Here is a 21,251-nt window from a genome sequence, read left to right on the forward strand (position 1 = left end):
AAGGAAGTCGACTTGAACAATTACTCTGCCTTTTTACGTACGTCTTCCTTACGGAGCCTCGCGATCCTCTTAGGATGCTGAGCGACCCCTAGGATCTAAAGTATGAAGGGTTGCAACCCATACAACAGGACCTCATCAAAACCTCTAATCTAGGCGCTTCTCAAGAAAAGAATTTGACCACCCGCCAAATCAACCAGGATGCGAAAGGCTTCTTAGCCTTCTGGACAACCCAAAAACAACAATAAAAACATTTCAAGAGAAAGATTAAAAAGGTTATGGAATTAGGGAATTGTAGTGGTTGAGCCCTCACCCACTACTGCACTCGCTGCTACGAATGGTCCCAGAGTGTAGCAGTCCTCGTAAAGAGACTGGACATCCTTAAGATAAAAAGACGCGAACACTGACTTGCTTCTCCAATAGGTTGCGTCCATTATACTTCGCAGAGATCTATTTTGTTTAAAGGCCACGGAAGTTGCGACAGCTCTAACTTCATGTGTCCTTACCTTCAGCAAAGCTTGGTCTTCCTCACTCAGATGTGAATGAGCTTCTCGTATTAACAGTCTGATAAAATAGGATAAAGCATTCTTTGACATAGGCAAATATGGTTTCTTAACTGAACACCATAAAGCTTCTGACTGGCCTCGTAAAGGTTTAGTTCGTCTTAAATAGAACTTAAGAGCTCTCACAGGGCATAAGACTCTTTCTAGTTCATTTCCAATCATATTCAATAGGCTTGGAATATCGAACGATTTCGGCCAAGGACGAGAAGGTAGCTCGTTTTTGGCTAAAAAACCAAGTTGTAGAGAACATGTAGCCGTTTCAGATGAAAATCCGATGTTCCTGCTGAAGGCGTGAATCTCACTGACTCTTTTAGCTGTGGCTAAGCAAACCAGGAAAAGAGTCTTTAAGGTGAGGTCTTTAAGGGAGGCTGATTGTAGCGGCTCGAACCTTTCTGACATGAGGAATCTTAGTACCACGTCTAAATTCCAACCAGGTGTAGCCAAACGACGCTCCTTCGTGGTCTCAAAAGACTTAAGGAGGTCCTGTAGATCTTTATTGTTGGAAAGATCTAAGCCTCTGTGACGGAAGACTGATGCCAACATGCTTCTGTAACCCTTGATAGTGGGAGCTGAAAGAGATCGTTCTTTCCTCAGGTATAAAAGGAAGTCAGCTATTTGAGTTACAGAGGTACTGGTCGAGGATACAGATACTGACTTGCACCAGTTTCGGAAGACTTCCCACTTCGATTGGTAGACTCTAAGGGTGGATGTCCTCCTTGCTCTAGCTATCGCCCTGGCTGCCTCCTTCGAAAAGCCTCTAGCTCTCGAGAGTCTTTCGATAGTCTGAAGGCAGTCAGACGAAGAGCGTGGAGGCCTTGGTGTACCTTCTTTACGTGTGGCTGACGTAGAAGGTCCACCCTTAGAGGAAGAGTTCTGGGAACGTCCACTAGCCATCGAAGTACCTCGGTGAACCATTCTCTCCCGGGCCAGAGGGGAGCAACTAACGTCAACCTTGTCCCTTCGTGAGAGGCGAACTTCTGCAGTACCTTGTTGACAATCTTGAACGGAGGGAATGCATATAGGTCTAGATGTGACCAATCTAGGAGAAAGGCATCTATATGAACTGCTGCTGGGTCCGGGATTGGTGAGCAATATATTGGGAGCCTCTTGGTCATCGAGGTTGCGAAGAGATCTATGGTTGGCTGGCCCCATGTGGCCCAAAGTCTCTTGCACACATCCTTGTGGAGGGTCCATTCTGTTGGAATGATTTGTCCCTTCCGACTGAGACAATCTGCCATGACATTCAAGTTGCCTTGGATGAACCTCGTTACTAGCGAAATGTTTTGACCTTTTGACCAGGTGAGGAGGTCCCTTGCGATCTCGTACAACGTCATAGAGTGGGTCCCTCCTTGCTTGGAGATGTACGCCAAAGCCGTGGTGTTGTCCGAGTTCACCTCCACCACTTTGCCTTGAAGGAGAGACTTGAAGCTTTTCAAGGCCAGATGAACTGCCAGTAGCTCCTTGCAGTTGATATGCATTGTCCTTTGACTCGAGTTCCAAATTCCCGAGCATTCCCGACCGTCTAATGTCGCGCCCCAGCCTATGTCCGATGCGTCCGAGAAGAGAACGTGGTTGGGAGTCTGAACAGCCAGGGGCAGACCCTCTCTGAGGCTGATACTGTCCTTCCACCATGTCAGGCAAGACTTCATCTTCTCGGAAATGGGGATCGAGACCGCTTCTAACGTCTTGTCCTTTTTCCAGTAAAAAGCTAGGTGATATTGAAGAGGACGGAGGTGTAGTCTTCCTAACGACACGAACTGTTCCAGGGATGATAGTGTTCCTATCAGACTCATCCACTGCCTGACTGAACATCGTTCCTTCTTCAGCATGTTCTGGATGCATAACTGGGCTTGGCTTGTTCTGGGGGCCGACGGAAAAGCCTGAAAAGCTAGACTGTGAATCTCCATCCCTAAATACACAATAGTTTGGGATGGGACCACTTGAGACTTTTCCAAATTGACAAGGAGACCCAATTCCTTGGTCAGATCTAGAGTCCACTTTAGATCCTTCAGACAGCGACGACTGGAAGAAGCTCTTAGAAGCCAGTCGTCCAAATAGAGGGAGGCTCGGATGTCCGCTAAATGAAGGAATTTGGCTACATTCCTCATCAGCCTCGTAAACACAAGAGGAGCTGTGCTTAGGCCAAAGCACAGGGCTTGAAACTGGTAGACAACCTTTTCGTAAACAAATCTCAGAAAAGGTTGGGAGTCTGGGTGGATGGGGACGTGGAAGTATGCGTCCCTTAGGTCTAAAGAGACCATCCAGTCTTCCCTTCTGACCGCTGCTAGAACGGACTTTGTGGTCTCCATGGAGAACGTCTGCTTTGTGACAAAGACATTCAGCGCACTGACGTCTAGCACCGGCCTCCACCCTCCTGTCTTCTTTGCCACTAAGAAGAGACGGTTGTAGAAGCCCGGGGTTTGATGGTCCAGGACTTTGACTACCGCTCCCTTTTCTAGTAAGAGAGACACTTCCTGTTTCAATGCTCGTCTCTTGTCTTCCTCTCTGTACCTGGGAGAGAGATCGATGGGAGACGTTGCTAGAGGGGGTTTTCGTACAAACGGGATCTTGTACCCCTCTCTGAGCAACTTCACAGATTGTGCATCTGCGCCTCTCTTCTCCCAGGTCTGCCAGAAGTTCTTGAGTCTGGCTCCCACTGCTGTCTGAAGAAGCTGGCAGTCAGACTCTGCCCTTAAAGGACTTGGTTCCTTTCTTCTTTCCACGTCTCCCTTCGGCACGAGCACCTCCTCTGCTGGAGGCTCTGCCACGAAAGGGCGGAATAAATCGGGACGCTGGAGTGTCCATCCTTGGTCTAGCTGACAAGGTAGGCAAAGGGGTGGCTTTGCGAGCAGAGGACGCAACCAGATCGTGAGTATCCTTCTGTATCAAAGAAGCAGCAATCTCCTTAATCAGGTCCTCTGGAAAGAGGCACTTGGAAAGAGGAGCAAACAGAAGTTCGGATCTTTGGCAAGGTGTAACTCCAGCTGACAGGAAAGAGCAAAGGTTCTCACGCTTCTTGAGGACACCGGACACGAAAGATGCAGCCAGCTCATTAGATCCGTCACGTACGGCCTTGTCCATGCAGGACATGATGAGCAAGGAAGTCTCCTTCTCTGTCGGAGAGATCTTTCTGCTTAGAGCTCCCAGACACCAGTCTAAAAAGTTGAAGACCTCGAAGGCTCTAAATATACCTTTCAAAATGTGGTCCAGGTCCGAGGATGACCAACATATCTTTGAGCGTCTCATGGCTAGCCGGCGGGGAGAGTCTACAAGACTTGAGAAGTCGCCCTGGGCAGAGGCAGGAACTCCCAAGCCGAGAACTTCTCCCGTGGCATACCAGACGCTCGATCTAGAAGAGAATCTAGCAGGGGGAAACGTAAAGGCTGTCTTCCCTAGACTCTTTTTGGACTGCATCCATTCTCCTATCACTCGTAAAGCTCTCTTGGACGAGCGTGCGAGGACGAGTCTAGTAAAGGCAGGCGTGGATGACGGCATACCTAAAACAAACTCTGACGGAGGAGAGCGCGGAGCCACAGACACAAACTGGTCCGGAAACATCTCTTTGAACAGTGCTAAAACCTTCCTAAAGTCCAAAGAGGGTTGCGTAGACTTAGGCTCGTCAAGATCTGAATGTGGTTCATCTACGTGTGCAGCACCATCATCATCAGAAAGTCCCTCATCCGAGTATTGAGGAGGAAGCGGCAATGGAGTAGGTAACGGCTGGTTAGCTGAGTCCGGTCGCACGGGTGCATGCGTGACTGAGCCGGACACAACGTCATGGAACTGTTGCCCAGTCTGTGAGCTGGCAACAACCATAGCAGCGCGGGGACGCACAGCGTCTACTCCAGACTGTCTAGCCTGATGTGGGTGAGCAGTGGCAACCACACTGGGTTGCGGAGGTTGACGCACCGCGTCAAAACAAAACAACTCTGACGGTTGTTGTACTTCACGAACGTCAACGGAAGGCTCCGTGCGTCGCTGAACGTCAACATGCGGCTGGCAGGGCACACTGGAACGCATGGGTGGCGGAACTCTCTCAACTGAAGTGCGCAAGAAGGTCGCCTCAGCGTCCACAGGACGCACAATCGAGCGTGTGGGTGGTTGTAGGCAAGAGGCTGTACTAGCTGGTGCAGCAGCAACCTTCTCCGCACGCAAGTCCTGCATCAGAGACGTTAATTGGGACTGCATGTCTTGCAGCAAAGACCACTTAGGGTCTGCAGGAGCAGGTGCGGTGAAAGACGGTGTAACTGTCTGAGGCGGTACCGCTTTGCCTCTCTTAGGAGGTGAGCAGTCATCGGAAGACTGCAGCGAGTCCGAACTGACCCAGTGGCTACAGCTGGGCCGTTGGACTTGCGCGGAAGGGACCGACTTGCGCTTTAATGGTCGTGAGACCTTAGTCCATTGTTTCTTGCGAGAAACACCTTCCGAAGACGAGGAATAAATGGGCTCTCTCGTCTTTGTGCGGCAGGGGCGATCTTGGGAAGATGCGCCCGGTACCACGGAGGGAACGTCTGTTCGCTGATTAAAGCCTCTCGAACCCATTGGTCGTACGACATTGCTTCTCCCCTGGACTTGGGAGCTTGCAAGAGGTCCCGGACTAGGAGGACGACAGGCACGAACAGACGAACCCTCAAGCGCAACACTATCCACAACACTATCACTCACTTTAACACTTCCCACTGCACTTTTACACTTCAGCTCCTTGACGTCCGCCATGAGCTGGTTACGGTCACTAGCCAGGGACTCAACTCTCTCACCCAGAGCTTGGATGGCACGCATCATATCAGCCATCGAAGGTTCCTGAGTGCCAGAAGGGGGATTAGGAGCAACCACTACAGGGGAAGGAATAGGTTGTGGGGCATGAGGAGAGGAAATGTCAATAGAACGAGAGGAACTTCTCCTAACTCTATCTCTCTCTAGCCTACGTGTATACTTTTGGAATTCGATAAAATCGAATTCCGAAAGCCCAACGCACTCCTCACATCGATCTTCCAATTGACAGGTTTTATCCCGACAATTGGAACAAACAGTGTGAGGGTCGATAGAGGCCTTCGGAAGACGCCTTGAACAGTCCCTAGCATTACACTTCCTAAATTTTGGGACTTGTGAAGGGTCAGCCATTTTGAATTGGTCAAAGGGGAATTCAAAAACTATCCAAAGTCATCAACAAATAATCCGTAATCAAAAAAAGAATGCAAGGATTTTTGAAGAGAAAGCCTGCACAGCGAAAGCTCAAAACTAGAATAGTGTACTTCACCAAATAGTTGTGAAAACAAATCCAGTTAGCAACAGCGAATTAGTAGGTCTTGCCGGTAGCACGACAGAGAGAAAATTGAGTTCTTTGTTTACAATGAGTACTGGGTATCTGGACGACAGATGGCGCTGTTGAAGTACACCCCCTACCTGTGTAGCGATCGCTGGCGAATTTTTTCCGTAGAGTTTTCTGTCAAGCAACAGAGTTGCAGCTATTATAATCACCGGCTAAGTTAAATATTGAAAATTTGGAAATTAATCAACTTGAAAGAACATGAATAGACTGAAGAAAAGCCAACTGAACTAATCTATGCATAGCTCTTGCCTAGTTCAGACTCCAAAACATTTGTTAATTTAATTTATGCAAGTGTTTTATTTTCTATGTTTATCCATACACAATGCCAAAAGAGAACATTTCTTTTGATGAGGAGGAGGGAAGGGACCCTGCACATAGTTCAGTAATAAAGGAAATAACACAAAACGGACTGAGTTACACAATTTTGGAAGAAAAATATCACATCACCCATGTAGAGCAAAAACTGGCATTTTTATACTAGGAGGTAAGAGCAATTTTCTCTTAGTCGATTTTTAGTAAAAGTCCTCAATTCAATCAAAGATAGTGCCACAAAATAAGCAAAAAAAGTAAGAAGCCAAGAAGGGCATTCACCCAATGTTTTTATGGAGACGTTATCCCCTTCCAAGCAATACTAACACCACAGCATCCCTTCTCTACCACCTTACGCTCATGCCATCTACCCTCCTTACTAAGTTACAGTAAAGTGAAGTTCAATGTTCATTTATTCCAGATTCATTCATTTATACTATTAATATAACTGTTTTACTTTTTGGAGGCATTACTTTATAAACTGTGCTGTATCTTGATATTGTAAACTTTGGGTGAAATGGTCCCATAATAGGAGCAACATCAGGTAGGGAGCCCATTGATGGTATTTCAATTTAATTTCATGGGGAAAACTGATCAGGTGTTCGAAATAGGTTATGGAATCAATTAAGTTTGAATTCCAAGGTACTCCTGTATTAGACTATTGTACATAGTAATTTTAAAGCAGTAAATATTTCGTTTCATATCTGCATCCAGTACAAGGTAAAGCTTGAAATTAATTTTCAATTTACGTGCATTCATCTAAATTTCAAGAACTGTATCCTGAAATTACTGTAGTTTTATGCTTACTTGCATTAATCCATATTTTATTTCTATGTCAAAAAGTTTGTAATCTTTTATTATCGATGGTGGTGGCACTGGCATATTTTCAGTTTGTCCCAGAACATTAGCCAAAGATGCAAATACCGGTTCAGTAGCAAAAGCTAAAGTTTCTCGAGATTCCTCTAATGGGTGCTGAACAGTAAGAACCTGTGGAAGATATAAATACAATAATATTAATGTACAGAACTAATGTCTTTGAAAAAGAGACACATATGTACAAGCAAAGATATGCATCCATGGTTTAAGCATTTTAAACACCTGTACCTTGCAATATCAAAAACACTTCAAGCCTTAAGTAAATATCATAAATTTATCAAGTAATTTGTATTTTTCCTAGCGATACAAACCTGTCATTCAATTAAGGAGATTAATTCAGCAAAAGCTGGAGACAGTCATTAAAATTTGGATTACAAGTGGTTATCCGGCTAGCGAAGGGTGCGAGTGAGGAACCACTTCCCTTTCAGCCCATGATTCAGAGAGTTGGTTGAGGACAAAAAAATAGAAATTACTTTAAAAGTTTTGTGATTTGTCCCAATGCAACATACAATCCCTCATTCTTTAATTCGTCAATGACCTTAGATGTCGGGATGCCTGAAAACTTTAAATCATTCTTTTAATTAGGTGGATTCACCTTTTAATGGGCTGGAAGTGCTCTTACAACCTTTTCTTACCTGGAAGCGAACACTGCTTGTCCTGTACGGGAGCTTAGCAATGACTCCTGGCAACCCAAAGCTTGTTCTTTCATAGGGATGAACGAATGATAGGGCCTGGCCTGTATAGTACTGTACATGAATACTTGTACAGTGCTTGATCAAAATAAAGAAACTCTTCCCCCGAAAGGGATATTTGTATGATGATCAATACATATGTATTAATTCCACCATCCTCGCCTCGTTAAGGGAGGATGGGAGAGATACTTCTTTCGACATAAAAAATGAAGATCCAAAGTGCATCTTACTAGCATCAGGTTTGAACCAGCAACAAACAATTCAACAGTTTTGTCCCTGAGATAGGTGGGGACAGAAGAATGAAGATGAGCCATTCATTCTACCATTGATTCCAGACTTACATCTACACATTATCATAACAGAGATGGTTATACAATTAATTGAGCAGCCACCATAGAACCAAGTGTAAGGGTGTCAAGGCGACTAGAAGTGTATAATCCCGTAAGTAAATGGCCTGCATTTTCCAAACTCCTTCCCTCATCATTTGCCACAATGACAGGTTTCTTTTAAAAGCCATAGTGGGGCCAATACCACTAACTTTATGAGACCTGGTCCTAGCTGGTACCTTGATCCTCACATTAGTCAAGGCATAAGCTTTACGTACTATTTTAGGAAGCCAGAATGAGACGGTGTTACAGCCAAAACTAACAAAAAGCTTCAGACATTCAGGCCTGAAATGTCAGGTCCTTTCCAGATAGCAACGCAAAGCCATCATGGGACACAAAAGCATCTCCCACAGATCACTAACCGACACTTCACAAAGAGACGGGATGGAGAAGATCTCAAAAGGGGGTCTTGCATAGCTACGTTCTGGATTTTGGACACAAACTGAAATAAAACTGGAAAAGACCTCCTTCTACCCCTCACTGTGGGTGACTAAATACACATTAGAGAGTCCGTGCAACTACAGTAGCCTACTCTCTTCACCAAGGCTGAGGCTAGTAAAAAGATAGTCCTAAGTATCAGATTTTTGTCTAACGACATCCTCAAAGGCACTTACAGGGTACACGTAAGAGCCCTGAGGACAAGAGTCCTGTCCCACTTCAGGGGACTGAGGTCCAGAGTGGGTAAGACTGCTCAAAGCTCTTCATTAGCATAGACAACTCCCATGAAGAGGAGAGGTCTATACCTTTCAGTCAATAGACTATGCTAAAGGCCAAAGAGTACCACTTTACAGCAATGATTGAGAGGCGCTTCTCTCAGCCAAAGAAGACGAGGGAATCTGTGCTCTGCGCTAGGGTTGCTCCGAACAGAGAAATATACTTTCTACAACACCAATCGCAGATGACCAAATTTTCCTGGTAGATAGCAGAGGACCATAGCAGGACTCCTGAAATCTCCTATGCAGGGCCTCATAAATACCCTTTCATTCAGAGCAAATGCAGAATGGCCTCCACACGTGAAGATTTAACATCACAGACTGGTGCTACAGTACTTCTGAAGATGTGGCTGACATAGAAGTGTGAGCCACTGAGATAGTTCTGTAGGGAATTCAACCAGAAGAGCTTGCAGATTGGGATACCACTCTGCATGGGACTATCTTGGAACCACTAGGATCATCCTGAGTTATGGCGTAATCAATATCCTGTTGATTAATGGCTGAATCAGGCTGAAGAGTGAAAAGGCATATGCATCCAGGTGATTCCATGGGTATTGGAAGGTATCTCTGAACGGGCGAGCAAAAGATGGGGAGCTTGTTTTGCCAGGTGGCAAACAGGTAGATTCCCAGAGAACCCCACAGGTCAAGAAGCCTCTCTGCTATAAAAGGACATAGGAACCACTCCAACCCTACAACCTACCCATGACAACTGAGTGCTTTTGCTAGTACATTCCTCATCCCCAAAATGTACCTTGCTGACAACTCTATGGCATAAAATGTGGCCCAGATGTGAAAATTTACATTTCTGGGGGCAAAAAGTCAAGTGGGACCCTCTGATAAAGTTTTCCTCATCCAGTCACCAACTAAGATTAACCTGAGCCTCCTGCACCACTGGAACAGGAAGATAAGGGTGATTCCAGGTGGCTGGCCAGTGATCCTTCAACTACCACTGAAATAATCTCTGATTGTGGGGCCCATGAGGCACAAGCTTCTCTAGTGAAGAAACGTGGTCAAGAAAACTTTGCCAGTACCGAGCTGGGAGTATTGTCTTGGACAAGAAAAGTTGCAGTAACTGCAGCTTGCTTATGCAATTGTTTGACAGAGACTCACGGCTTCTATGTCTATCAGCATGCCCAAGTACTTCAACCTCAGCTTGGGTATGTGATTCAACTTATCCAAGTTTATCATAATCCCCATATCATGACAAATGCCAGAAACTGATCTCGATCCTCAGGCAACTGCTTCACGGAGGAGGATCAGCCAATCGTTGAGATACATCAATAGTCGTACCCTTTACAAATGGGCTAAAGCTCTGGTCAACACCAGAGGAACATTGGCCAATCTGAAGCACAACTTAAGAGTCAATGCAACACATCTTTGACACCTTATCTTCATTCCATAAGGCACTTCATTTACAGATAACGATAAGAAAAACAGATCAGAATGTGCCTGTCTTCACTACTGATGATGAACACCTGCAAATGGTGCTATTTTTAAAATAATACACCTTGTTAGCATTGTTTTATCCTCTGCTAGTATCGACCAAGCAGTGCAGGATAAAATAAACAAGGTTTCTTGAGCTTTTGGCAGGCTGAGGACCAAGGTTAAAAAAATCAACACCTGAGACTGACACTATCTCATTTTCAGTTTTCAGAAAATTAGGGCCCTAACCTGATGAGATTAAATTACACACACTGAGATTTTGGAACAAAAGGGATATACAAGCATAGAAGCCATCCTCACCAACTGCCAACTGTGCTGGCTTGGTCACTTGATCCATATGCCAGAAGAAAGACTTCCATAACTAATTTCATATGGACAACCATAAATCGCCCCTAAAAATCTGGCACCCTAAGAAGAGCTCTGAGGGTAATATACAGAGAAGTTAAAATCAAAATACTATATACAGTACGTATCTGGACTGATCTCATGGTGGTTAATATCACAATCCTCATAGATCCTGACCATAAAAATCTATCAATATATCTAGTATATTTTACTTGGGGTCTGTTGTTGCAGCAAATGGTAGAGTGGAAGCAGATGTATGTCAGAGAGTGAATGAGGGATGCAAAGTGTTAGGGGCAGTTAAGAGAGTAGTAAGATAAGAGGGTTGGGCATGAACATAAAGAGAGTTCTGTATGAGAAAGTGATTGTACCAACTGTGATGTACAGATCGGAGTTGTGGGGAATGAAAGTGACGGAGAGACAAATTGAATATGTTTGAGATGAAGTGTCTAAAGAGTATGGCTGGTGTATCTCGAGTAGATGGGGTTAGGGACGAAGTAGTGAGGGTGAGAAAGGGTGTAAGAAATGAGTTAGCAGCTAGAGTGGATATGAATGTGTTGAGGTGGTTTGGCCATGTTGAGAGAATGGAAAATGGCTGTCTGCTAAAGAAGGTGATGAATGCAAGAGTTGATGGGTGAAATGCACGAGTTGATGGGAGAAGTACAAGAGGAAGGCCAAGGTTTGGGTGGATTGATGGAGTGAAGAAAGTTCTGGGTCATAGAAGGATAGATATGAGAGAGGCAAGAGAGCGTGCTAGAAATAGGAATGAATGGCGAGCGATTGTGACGCAGTTTCGGTAGGCCCTGCTGCTTCCTCCGGTGCCTTGGATGATAGTGGAGGCAGCAGCAGTAAGGGATTCAGCATTATGAAGCTTCATCTGTAGTGGATAACGGGGAGGGGTGGGCTGTGGCACCCCAGCAGTACCAACCAAACTCAGTTGAGTCCCTTGTCAGGCTGGGAGGAACGTAGAGAGGAGAGGTCCCCCTTTTTCTTGGTTTCATTTGTTTGATGTCAGCTAACCCCCAAAAATGGGGGAAGTGCCTTGGTATATGTATGTATGTATATCTAGTACAGTACAGTACCTTGAATACTGTACAAATGTACATACATACTGTACATATACTGTTTATATACATACATACATACATATATATATATATATATATATATATATATATATATATATATATATATATATATATATATATATATATATATATATATATATATATATATATATATATATATATATATATATATATATGCCTTCCTCAATTGCACAAAAACTGGCTTATTGAAAATCTTTTAGAATTTTCTGGAGAAATGTTCTAATTCTTTCATTCTACATTGTTTTGAGTATCGTACTTTTATCTGGTCTTCAACTGCCAAATCTCATCAAAGAATAATTGAATGGACAAAAACTTGCTGTCTTTAATTTCTTAGTCTTACTCTAGATATTTTTTGACAATGTTACTCAGTTTATTTTCTATGTTGCACAAGATTTTTTTTTTTATTTTGACCATCCTTTGCATTCAGATCTTTCCAGACAGAACCATCCTGTGTGTAATACTAGGTATCCAGTTGATTTTAACAGCCTCCCCTTCTCCATGATGAGACAGCACTACACAGTATTTTAGAAGCTTTATTCCAGCTGTAAACAAATTGTGGAATGATCTTCCTAATCAAGCAGTTGAATCAGTGGAACTTCATTAGTTCAAACTTGCAACAAATGTCTTTATGTTGAATAGTCTCTCTTCATAGTTTAAACATGACAGATCTATCTTAATATCGATACTCCTCATATATAGCTTATTTATTTCCTTATTTCCTTTCCTCGTTGTACTATATTCCTTGTTGAAGCCCTAGGGCTTGTAGCATCTTGCTTTTCCAACTAGTAGTAGTAGTAGTAGTAGTAGTAGTAGTGTTAGTAGTAGTAGTAGTAGTAGTGTTAGTAGTAGTAGTAGTAGTAGTAGTAGTAGTAGTAGTAGCACATACATACATACATACACCAAGGCACTTCCCGCAATTTTGGGGGGTAGCCGACATTAAACAAATGAAACAAATAAAGGGGACCTCTCCTCTCTACATTCCTCCTGTATTATAATCTTGTGAGACATCAAAGAGTAGTACAGTAGTAGTAGTAGTAGTAGCGTAAAAACCAACATGAACTCTTAAAACTAAATTATACAAATAAAAGATAAAAAAGCCTTGATTGTGATGCAACAGTACTGTACGTCTGTCCTGGTTGCACCTGGAAGAAAAAACTGAAGTGTCTTTAACTACCTCATCAATGATTTCAACACCTGTATCAAGTCCTGAGAACACATTCTCTATTATACAGTAAATGATGAAAGGCTTGTATTGTTTAGGAACTAATTAAAAACAGGTAAACCAATGTGAAACATATCACAGATTTTTACTTCCTAGCTTTGCATAAAAAATTTTAAAAGAGAATGTAAAGTGACAACTTTGCATTACCTGCGGATGTCGTAGTCGTGTTAATTGTGAAACTCCTCGCCTCAATTTTTCAAGCATTGCTTCACGTTCTTGTTTACTCCACTTGTCTAGCAATCGTTTCTCAAATACAAATATAGCTGCATCTTGTTTGGTTGACTTTTTGTATCCTTTATAAACTTTCCAAAACAATCCTATAGGCAGGGAACACACAAATTAACTTCAAAGTACATTTCAGTTTCCTTTAAATAATCTGTCCCAACACCCTCTATCCTCAATTTCTGGATAATATTAAACATTCTCAATGATTATGAATGAATATAATTTCCCATTAAAAAAATAATAAATTCTCCTGACCTGGTCCAGCTGAGGCAATGTGGGCAGTGGCTTCAAATTCCCTTGTAACAGGATTTCCAGGTAAATAAGTTGACACCTGTGATGCAATGTGGACAGCATTGGACACTGCACTTGTTGCAGCACTGCTAACTGTAGACTTTAACTTGTTCAACATTGACTCCATGCTGATGAAAAAAGGAAATTTATATAAAAAAAAAATTAAAATCCCAAATTTTTCAATTACTTTGGATTTTCCTTAACTATACAAACATGAGGCCTTTAATAAGAGTATAGCTTAAGAAAACTGGAAAAGGCTATCAAACTATTAACAAGGTAAACAATACAAGTATATGTCTGTTGGGTGAGAAATAGGCCCACCCACTCTTCAGGTATGGCAAACTTCACTTTGACCTTTAACATAGGAGTTACAGGATGGTTAAGGTGGACAGAGTAACTTAAATATACAAATTATTTACAACATTGTAATTCGTTCTTACACGTAATACAAATCATCAACCTTTAATAGGAGAATCATCCTTAGAAGGGCAGAAGTTCCCTAAAGCCAGTCTGGCTGGTTAAATAACCTGGGAAATGTCACTGTACTTTGTTCCTGTAGAGGAGCAATAGTCATAATGACTCCTGTCAATCCCCTAACTACCAAGTACGTATGATAATGTCACAGGTGTTAGGTTCCTACCGGAAACTGGTAGACAGTCACTGAAGAATCTTTATCCCTAAGGCTATGAAGTTTGAATGTAGGACTTTAAGAGGTTGTGGGAGATACTTCAATGCAAACCATATTATAATAAAACATTACTCTGTTGCATGGATTACCTACTTTTAGCATCTGGGCCATCAACATAACAACATGACTGCTGCATCCAAAAGGGAGGGGAAGATGGGGGAAAATGGCCTGATATTCTGTCCTCTCCTTCCTAGCCTTACAATGAGACTGCTGTTATTATCATTATTATTACTGTAATTTTATCATCATCATCATCAGTCAAAGGCTCCAATAACTCTCTAGCGGTAGTATCTCAATGGTGGCTTGTTGCCCCGTGTCAGAGCGAGGATCACTATGCAACTTTCTGAGCAACCATCACAGCTCCCACAATAAACGTATCCATGAACTTATAGATAAAAATGTAGTTGGAAGAGAAGGTTGTCTAGCACTTCCAGACTCCTGCCTTCACCATTTGCACCATGGATGGATCCTTAAAGCTAAGGTAAAACTTTGTAAGTCTGTGCTTCTCTCGAAGAGATGTGAGCTTGATGATATTATAAAGCCAGAAAGTGACTGTATTCTTCAATGTCAGATTTTCATACTACTGTATAGACACATATGTGGTTTGGCATACAAAACAAGCTCATTGTATATGTAGATGATGCTACTCTGCCTTAATTCCATCTCTGAATGTAGATCTTGGATTGCTGAATTCCTTAATAGAAATCTAGCTAAAATTAGTGCATAGTGTACATTATAGGATAAGAAGTTGAAGCCTAACAAAACTTAAAGTATGTTATTTTCATTAGTAAAATAAATTTTTGAATATACTTACCCGATAATCATGTAGCTGTCAACTCTGTTGCCGACAGAAATCTACGGTCGGGATACGCCAGCGATCGCTATACAGGTGGGGGTGAACACCACAGCGCCATCTGTGGTCAGGTACTCCAGTACTTCTTGTCAACACCACCTCAATTTTTTCCTCGGTCCACTGGATCTCTATGGGGAGGAAGGGTGGGTCAATTAAATCATGATTATCGGGTAAGTATATTCAAAAATTTATTTTACTAATGAAAATAACATTTTTCAATATTAATCTTACCCGATAATCATGTAGCCGATTCACACCCAGGGTGGTGGGTGGAGACCAGCATACATGTTAACAAAGAAGCTAAGTATCCCGTATTTTATTTTATTAGTTATTCAAAAATAACATAAAATAAATAAGTACCTGGTAAGGAAGACGACTTGAACCATTACTCTGCCTTTATTAAGTACGTCTTCCTTACTGAGCGTAGCGGTCCTCTTAGGATGCTGAACGACTCTTAGGTGCTGAAGTATAAAGGGCTGCAACCCATACTAAAGGACCTCATCACAACCTTTAACCTCGGCGCTTCTCAAGAAAGAATTGACCATCCGCCAAATCAACAAGGATGTGGAAGGCTTCTTAGCCGACCGTACAACCCATAAAAAGTATTCAAGAGAAAGGTTAAAAAGGTTATGGGATTATGGGAATGTAGTGGCTGAGCCCCCGCCTACTACTGCATTCGTTGCTACGAATGGTCCCAGGGTGTAGCAGTTCTCGTAAAGAGACTGGACATCTTTGAGATAGAATGATGCGAACACTGACTTGCTTCTCCAATAGGTTGCATCCATAACACTCTGCAGAGAACGGTTCTGTTTGAGGGCCACTGAAGTAGCCACAGCTCTCACTTCATGTGTCCTTACCTTCAGCAAAGCAAGATCTTCTTCCTTCAGATGAGAATGTGCTTCCCTAATCAGGAGCCTGAATAGGTAAGAAACTGAGTTCTTAGACCTTGGAAGAGAAGGCTTCTTGATAGCACACCATAAGGCTTCTGATTGTCCTCGTTAAGGTTATGACCTTTTTAGATAGTACCTAAGAGCTCTAACTGGGCAAAGTACTCTCTCCAGTTCGTCCCCCACCAAGTTGGACAGGCTTGGGATCTCGAACGACTTAGGCCAAGGACGTGAAGGAAGCTCGTTTTAGCAAAAAACCGAGCTGCAAGGAACATGTAGCCGTTTCAGATGTGAAAACTATGTTCCTGCTGAAGGCGTGGATCTCACTTACTCTTTTAGCTGTTGTCAAGCACACGAGGAAAAGAGTTTTTAATGTGAGGTCCTTAAAAGAGGCTGATTGGAGAGGTTCAAATCTTGATGACATAAGGAACCTTAGGACCACGTCTAGATTCCAGCCTGGAGTGGACAACCGACGTTCCTTTGAGGTCTCAAAAGACCTAAGGAGGTCCTGTAGATCTTTGTTGGTGGAAAGATCCAAGCCTCTGTGGCGGAAAACCGCTGCCAACATACTTCTGTAACCCTTAATCGTAGGAGCTGAAAGGGATCTTACGTTCCTTAGATGTAACAGGAAGTCAGCAATCTGGGTTACAGTGGTACTGGATGAGGAAAACTGCATTGGCCTTGTACCAGCTTCGGAAGACTTCCCCTTTAGACTGATAGACTCTGAGAGTGGATGTCCTCCTTGCTCTGGCAATCGCTCTGGCTGCCTCCTTCGAAAAGCCCCTAGCTCTTGAGAGTCTTTCGAAAGTCTGAAGGCAGTCAGACGAAGAGCGTGGAGGTTTGGATGTACCTTCTTTACGTGAGGTAGACGTAGAAGGTCCACTCCTAGAGGAAGAGTCCTGGGAATGTCGACCAGCCATTGCAGTACCTCTATGAACCATTCTCTCGCGGGCCAGAGCGGAGCCAACCAACGTCAGCCGTGTCCCTTTGCGAGAGGCGAACTTCTGAAGTACCCTGTTGACAATCTTGAACGGCGGGAATGCATACAGGTCGAGATGGGACCAATCCAGCAGAAAAGCATCCACGTGAACTGCTGCTGGGTCTGGAATCGGAGAACAATACAACGGGAGCCTCTAGGTTATCGAGGTAGCGAACAGATCTATGGTTGGCTGACCCCACAGGGCCCAAAGTCTGCTGCAAACATTCTTGTGAAGGGTCCACTCTGTGGGGATGACCTGACCCTTCCGGCTAAGGCGATCTGCCATGACATTCATATCGCCCTGAATGAACCTCGTTACCAGCGTGAGCTTTCGATCTTTTAACCAGATGAGGAGGTCCCTTGCGATCTAGAACAACTTCCACGAATGAGTCCCTCCCTGCTTGGAGATGTAAGCCAAGGCTGTGGTGTTGTCAGAGTCCACCTCCACCACCTTGTTAAGCTGGAGGGACTTGAAGTTTATCAAGGCCGGATGAACCGCCAACAGCTCCTTGCAATAGATGTGAAGTGTCCTTAGCTCCTGATTCCATGTTCCCGAGCATTCCTGTCCGTCCAAAGTCGCACCCCAGCCCGTGTCTGATGCGTCAGAGAAGAGACGGCGGTCGGGTTTCTGAACAGCCAAAGGTAGACTTCCTTGAGAAGAAAGCTGTTCTTTCACCACGTGAGAGTAGACCTCCTCTCTTCGGAAACAGGAACTGAGATCGTCTCTAGCGTCATGTCCTTTATCCAGTGAGCCGCTAGATGATACTGAAGGGGGCGGAGGTGGCGTCTCCCTAACTCGATGAACAGGGCCAGCGATGAAAGTGTCCCTGTTAGACTCATCCACTACCTGACTGAGCATCGGTTCCTTCTCAGCATGCTCTGGATGCAATCTAGGGTTTAGTAGATCCTTGGGGCCGACGGAAAAGCCCGAAAAGCTCGACTCTGAAGATCCATACCCAGGTAGACAATGGTCTGGGATGGGACGAGCTGGGACTCCTCAAAATTGACCAGGAGGCCCAGTTCCTTGGTCAGATCCATAGTCCATCTGAGAATCTCCAGACAGCGACGACTTGTGGGAGCTCTTAAAAGCTAGTCGTCTGACGGAGCCGGACACAAGATCATGGTACTGCTGCACAGTCTGTGAACTGTCAACCATGGGGAAGCGAGGAAGTACAGCGACAACCCGAAGCTGTCTAGACTGTCTGGGTCGTACAGACAACTCCTTATCGGGTTGCTGAGGTTGCCGCACTGCGTCACAACAAGTCACTTCTGCTGGTTGTTGAACGTCTTCCCAGTGACACACTGACTCCGTAAACAAAAAATCCTCTAACAAGGACTAAGCTTGGACTGCATGTCTTGCAACAAAGCTCAAGGTCTATGGGAGCAGGTGTGGTAACAGACGGGGTTAGCGACTGAAGTGGAACCATTACCCTCCCTGGAAGCATGTTATGCTTAAATAAAAGTCCATAGGAGGCTAAGCAGCTAAAGGTTCCTCTCCAAATGACAGAGTCCTCAAGGGAATATCAGAAGGAGGGAGAATAGCACTTTCTCATCTACAGGAACCATATCCGAGAAAAGCTAAGTTCTCTCAGTGAGGGTTTCACTGGTGCAAAAGAAGCAGACTAGAAGGCAACGTTATGAAACTGCTTGACAGTCTAGTGAGTTGGCAACAACCAAAGATGTGTGACTGAGGAGCATGCGGTAAGGTATGCAGAGCATGCTGTATGCAGAGCATGCTGTATGTAGAGCATGCTGTAAGGTAAGCAGAGCATGTTGCATGGCGTGCGGCTTATGCTGCATGGGATGAGGCTCATGCTGCATGGGATGAGGCTCATGCTGCATGGTATGAGGCTCATGCTGCATGGGATGAGGCTCATGCTGCAAGGGATGAGGCTCATGCCGCATGCGTTGAGGAGGATGCCACATAGTATGAGGCTCCTGCCTCATGGGTTGAGGCGGTTGCCGCATAGCATGAGGCTCCTGCCTCATGGTTCGAGGAGGATGCCGCATAGCATGAGGCTCCTCATAGCATGAGACTCCTGCCTCATGGGTTGAGGAGGATGCCGCATAGCATGAGGCTCCTGCCTCATGGGTTGAGGAGGATGCCGCATAGCATGAGGCTCCTGTGAGGTTCCTGCCTCAAGAGTTGCGTCTGCCTCAAGGGTTGAGGAGGTAGCTGCGCAGAGAGAGGCTCATGCTGTGAAGAATGCGGTTGCTGCATGCGTTGAGGCGGCTGCCTCATAGTATGAGGTTCCTGCCTCAAGAGTTGCGTCTGCCTCAAGGGTTGAGGAGGTGGCTGCGCAGAGAGAGGCTCTTGCCTCAAGAGTTGAGGCTCTTGCCTCAAGAGTTGAGGTTCTTACCTCAAGAGTTGAGGTTCTTGCCTCAAGAGTTGAGGCTCTTGCCTCAAGAGTTGAGGTTCTTGCCTCAACAGTTGAGGCTCTTGCCTCAAGAGTTGAGGTTCTTGCCTCAAGAGTTGAGGTTCTTGCCTCAAGAGTTGAGGCTCTTGCCTCAAGAGTTGAGGTTCTTGCCTCAAGAGTTGAGGTTCTTGCCTCAAGAGTTGAGGCTCTTGCCTCAAGAGTTGAGGTTCTTGCCTCAAGAGTTGAGGCTCTTGCCTCAAGAGTTGAGGCAGTTGCCGCATAGCATGAGGCTCCTGCCTCAAGGAAAGTGGAGGTTGCTGCATAGCGCTGGTACCTGGCAACTCCCAATGCGGCAGCTCACGCATGGAGGCAGGAGGAGCCTCAACATCATACGTCTGGCAGGGTGGACTGCGCAGAGGTGGAGGAGTGCTCGCAGGAGGAGGTGTGCTAACCTTCTCTGCCTGAAACTCCTGCATCAACACCGCAAGCTGAGACTGCATTGTCTGCAGCATAGACCACTAAAGCTTAAGAAAGACAACAACAAACGGAGCTACTGTCCGTTGAGACTGAGGGTCTAAAACAGCTGGTGCGGCAACAGACGGAGTTACTGCCTGTTGCGATACCACCTTGCCTCTCTGGGAGGTGTGCAGTTGTCATACTGCAGCAAGTCCGAACTGACCCAGTGCTAATGGCACCACCTAGGAGTTGGACTTGCGCGGAAGGAACCGACTTGCACTTAAAAGCTGCAAGATTTGGTCCATGGTTTCTGCGAGAAACCTCTTCCGCAGACGAGGAATAAAAGGGCTCTCTCGTCTTTGTGTGGGTGGGTTGATCACGTAGGCTACGTGAGTTGGTTACACCCGAAACCACGGAGGGAAACGTCTGTTCGTCGATCAAGGCCTGATGAACCCATAAGTCCTTCGACGTTACTTCTCCCCTGGGCTTGGGAGCTTGTAAGAGGTCCCAGACTAGGCGAACAACTGGCACGAACAGACGAACCCTCGAACGCAACACTGTAACACTTTGCGCTTATCACTTTATCACTTTTGATTTTCTGTTTGCACTTATTTCACTGAACTCGAAACTTTAAGTGGTTTGTACCTGAAACACGCAATTCTATCCTTCATTAAAAGTTAGTAATTGTGAAAACAGTATTACAATGTAACAGAAAAACATAATGAAAGATAAATAATTCAGTGGCTGGAAAAGAGACTAAACACTAGATCAAATAAACTACGTTTAAAATCTCTCACCGCATAAAGCCTGAGAACAAGAATAAAACTCTAGAAACGTTTACCTTCTTCCCCTAAAGAGACTAGGGAGAAGAGCAAAAACGATAACAACGTTACCCGCTTGAACGAAACGTTTATCCTCCTCTCTCTCCCTCCGTCTCTATCTCTCTCTCTCTCTCTCTTGACTTAGAACCTGAGAGATGAGCCCAATTATATTTTTCGTTAAAACATATTACAGTATTGTTAAAGGAAAAACTGAAAGATTTCCCAAATAAAAAGTTCCTTTATTAGAATTAAAACCATTTAAGCTAAGAAAGAATGAACAAAACGCTAGAATCGGTTTACTCTTACTGCAACGTGACACCGTGAATCTCTCTCTCTATCGTAACGATAGAGCGCAAGTTGAACGTTCTGAACGTCAACAACTGCAGAGACAAAACAAAACGTTAGTTCAACTTTGAAAACAGTACGAGACTATCAAAGAAATTCTTTCAAAAACATTAAAATAGCATAATATGTTAACAGGTAAAAACGAAATGACGGGCTCAATGTTAATTAACTTCGGTTCCAAGAAAAGACCGCCTACTATTAGGAAAGGTCGAATATAAACAAATATAAAAATTAATTTTAATAAGTTTATAATAAAAGGAAGTTAATCGAAGAGGCCTATAAAAGGCGGAGAGATATAAAATAAATCTATAACTTTTGTTAAGCAAAATTAAGAAAGAGAGTCTATACTCTCTTCGACACCAACACTT

General features: G+C 44.2%; 1 protein-coding gene across 4 annotated transcripts in view; it reads right to left on the reverse strand.

The window, feature by feature from the left end:
* LOC137630524 (SCY1-like protein 2) overlaps positions 1-21,251 on the reverse strand; it is a 332,551-nt gene that overhangs the window by 85,692 nt on the left and 225,608 nt on the right. For all 4 annotated transcript variants that reach the window (XM_068362042.1, XM_068362041.1, XM_068362040.1 and 1 more), the window contains 3 exons: positions 13,462-13,625; positions 13,129-13,298; positions 7,006-7,185 (listed from right to left, as the gene is read on the reverse strand). In XM_068362042.1, coding sequence (XP_068218143.1) covers positions 7,006-7,185; positions 13,129-13,298; positions 13,462-13,625 — 514 coding nt within the window. The remainder of the gene's footprint in view (positions 1-7,005; positions 7,186-13,128; positions 13,299-13,461; positions 13,626-21,251) is intronic.

Source organism: Palaemon carinicauda, chromosome 38 (assembly GCF_036898095.1).
Source record: "Palaemon carinicauda isolate YSFRI2023 chromosome 38, ASM3689809v2, whole genome shotgun sequence".
NCBI classification, from domain to species: Eukaryota; Metazoa; Arthropoda; class Malacostraca; order Decapoda; family Palaemonidae; genus Palaemon; species Palaemon carinicauda.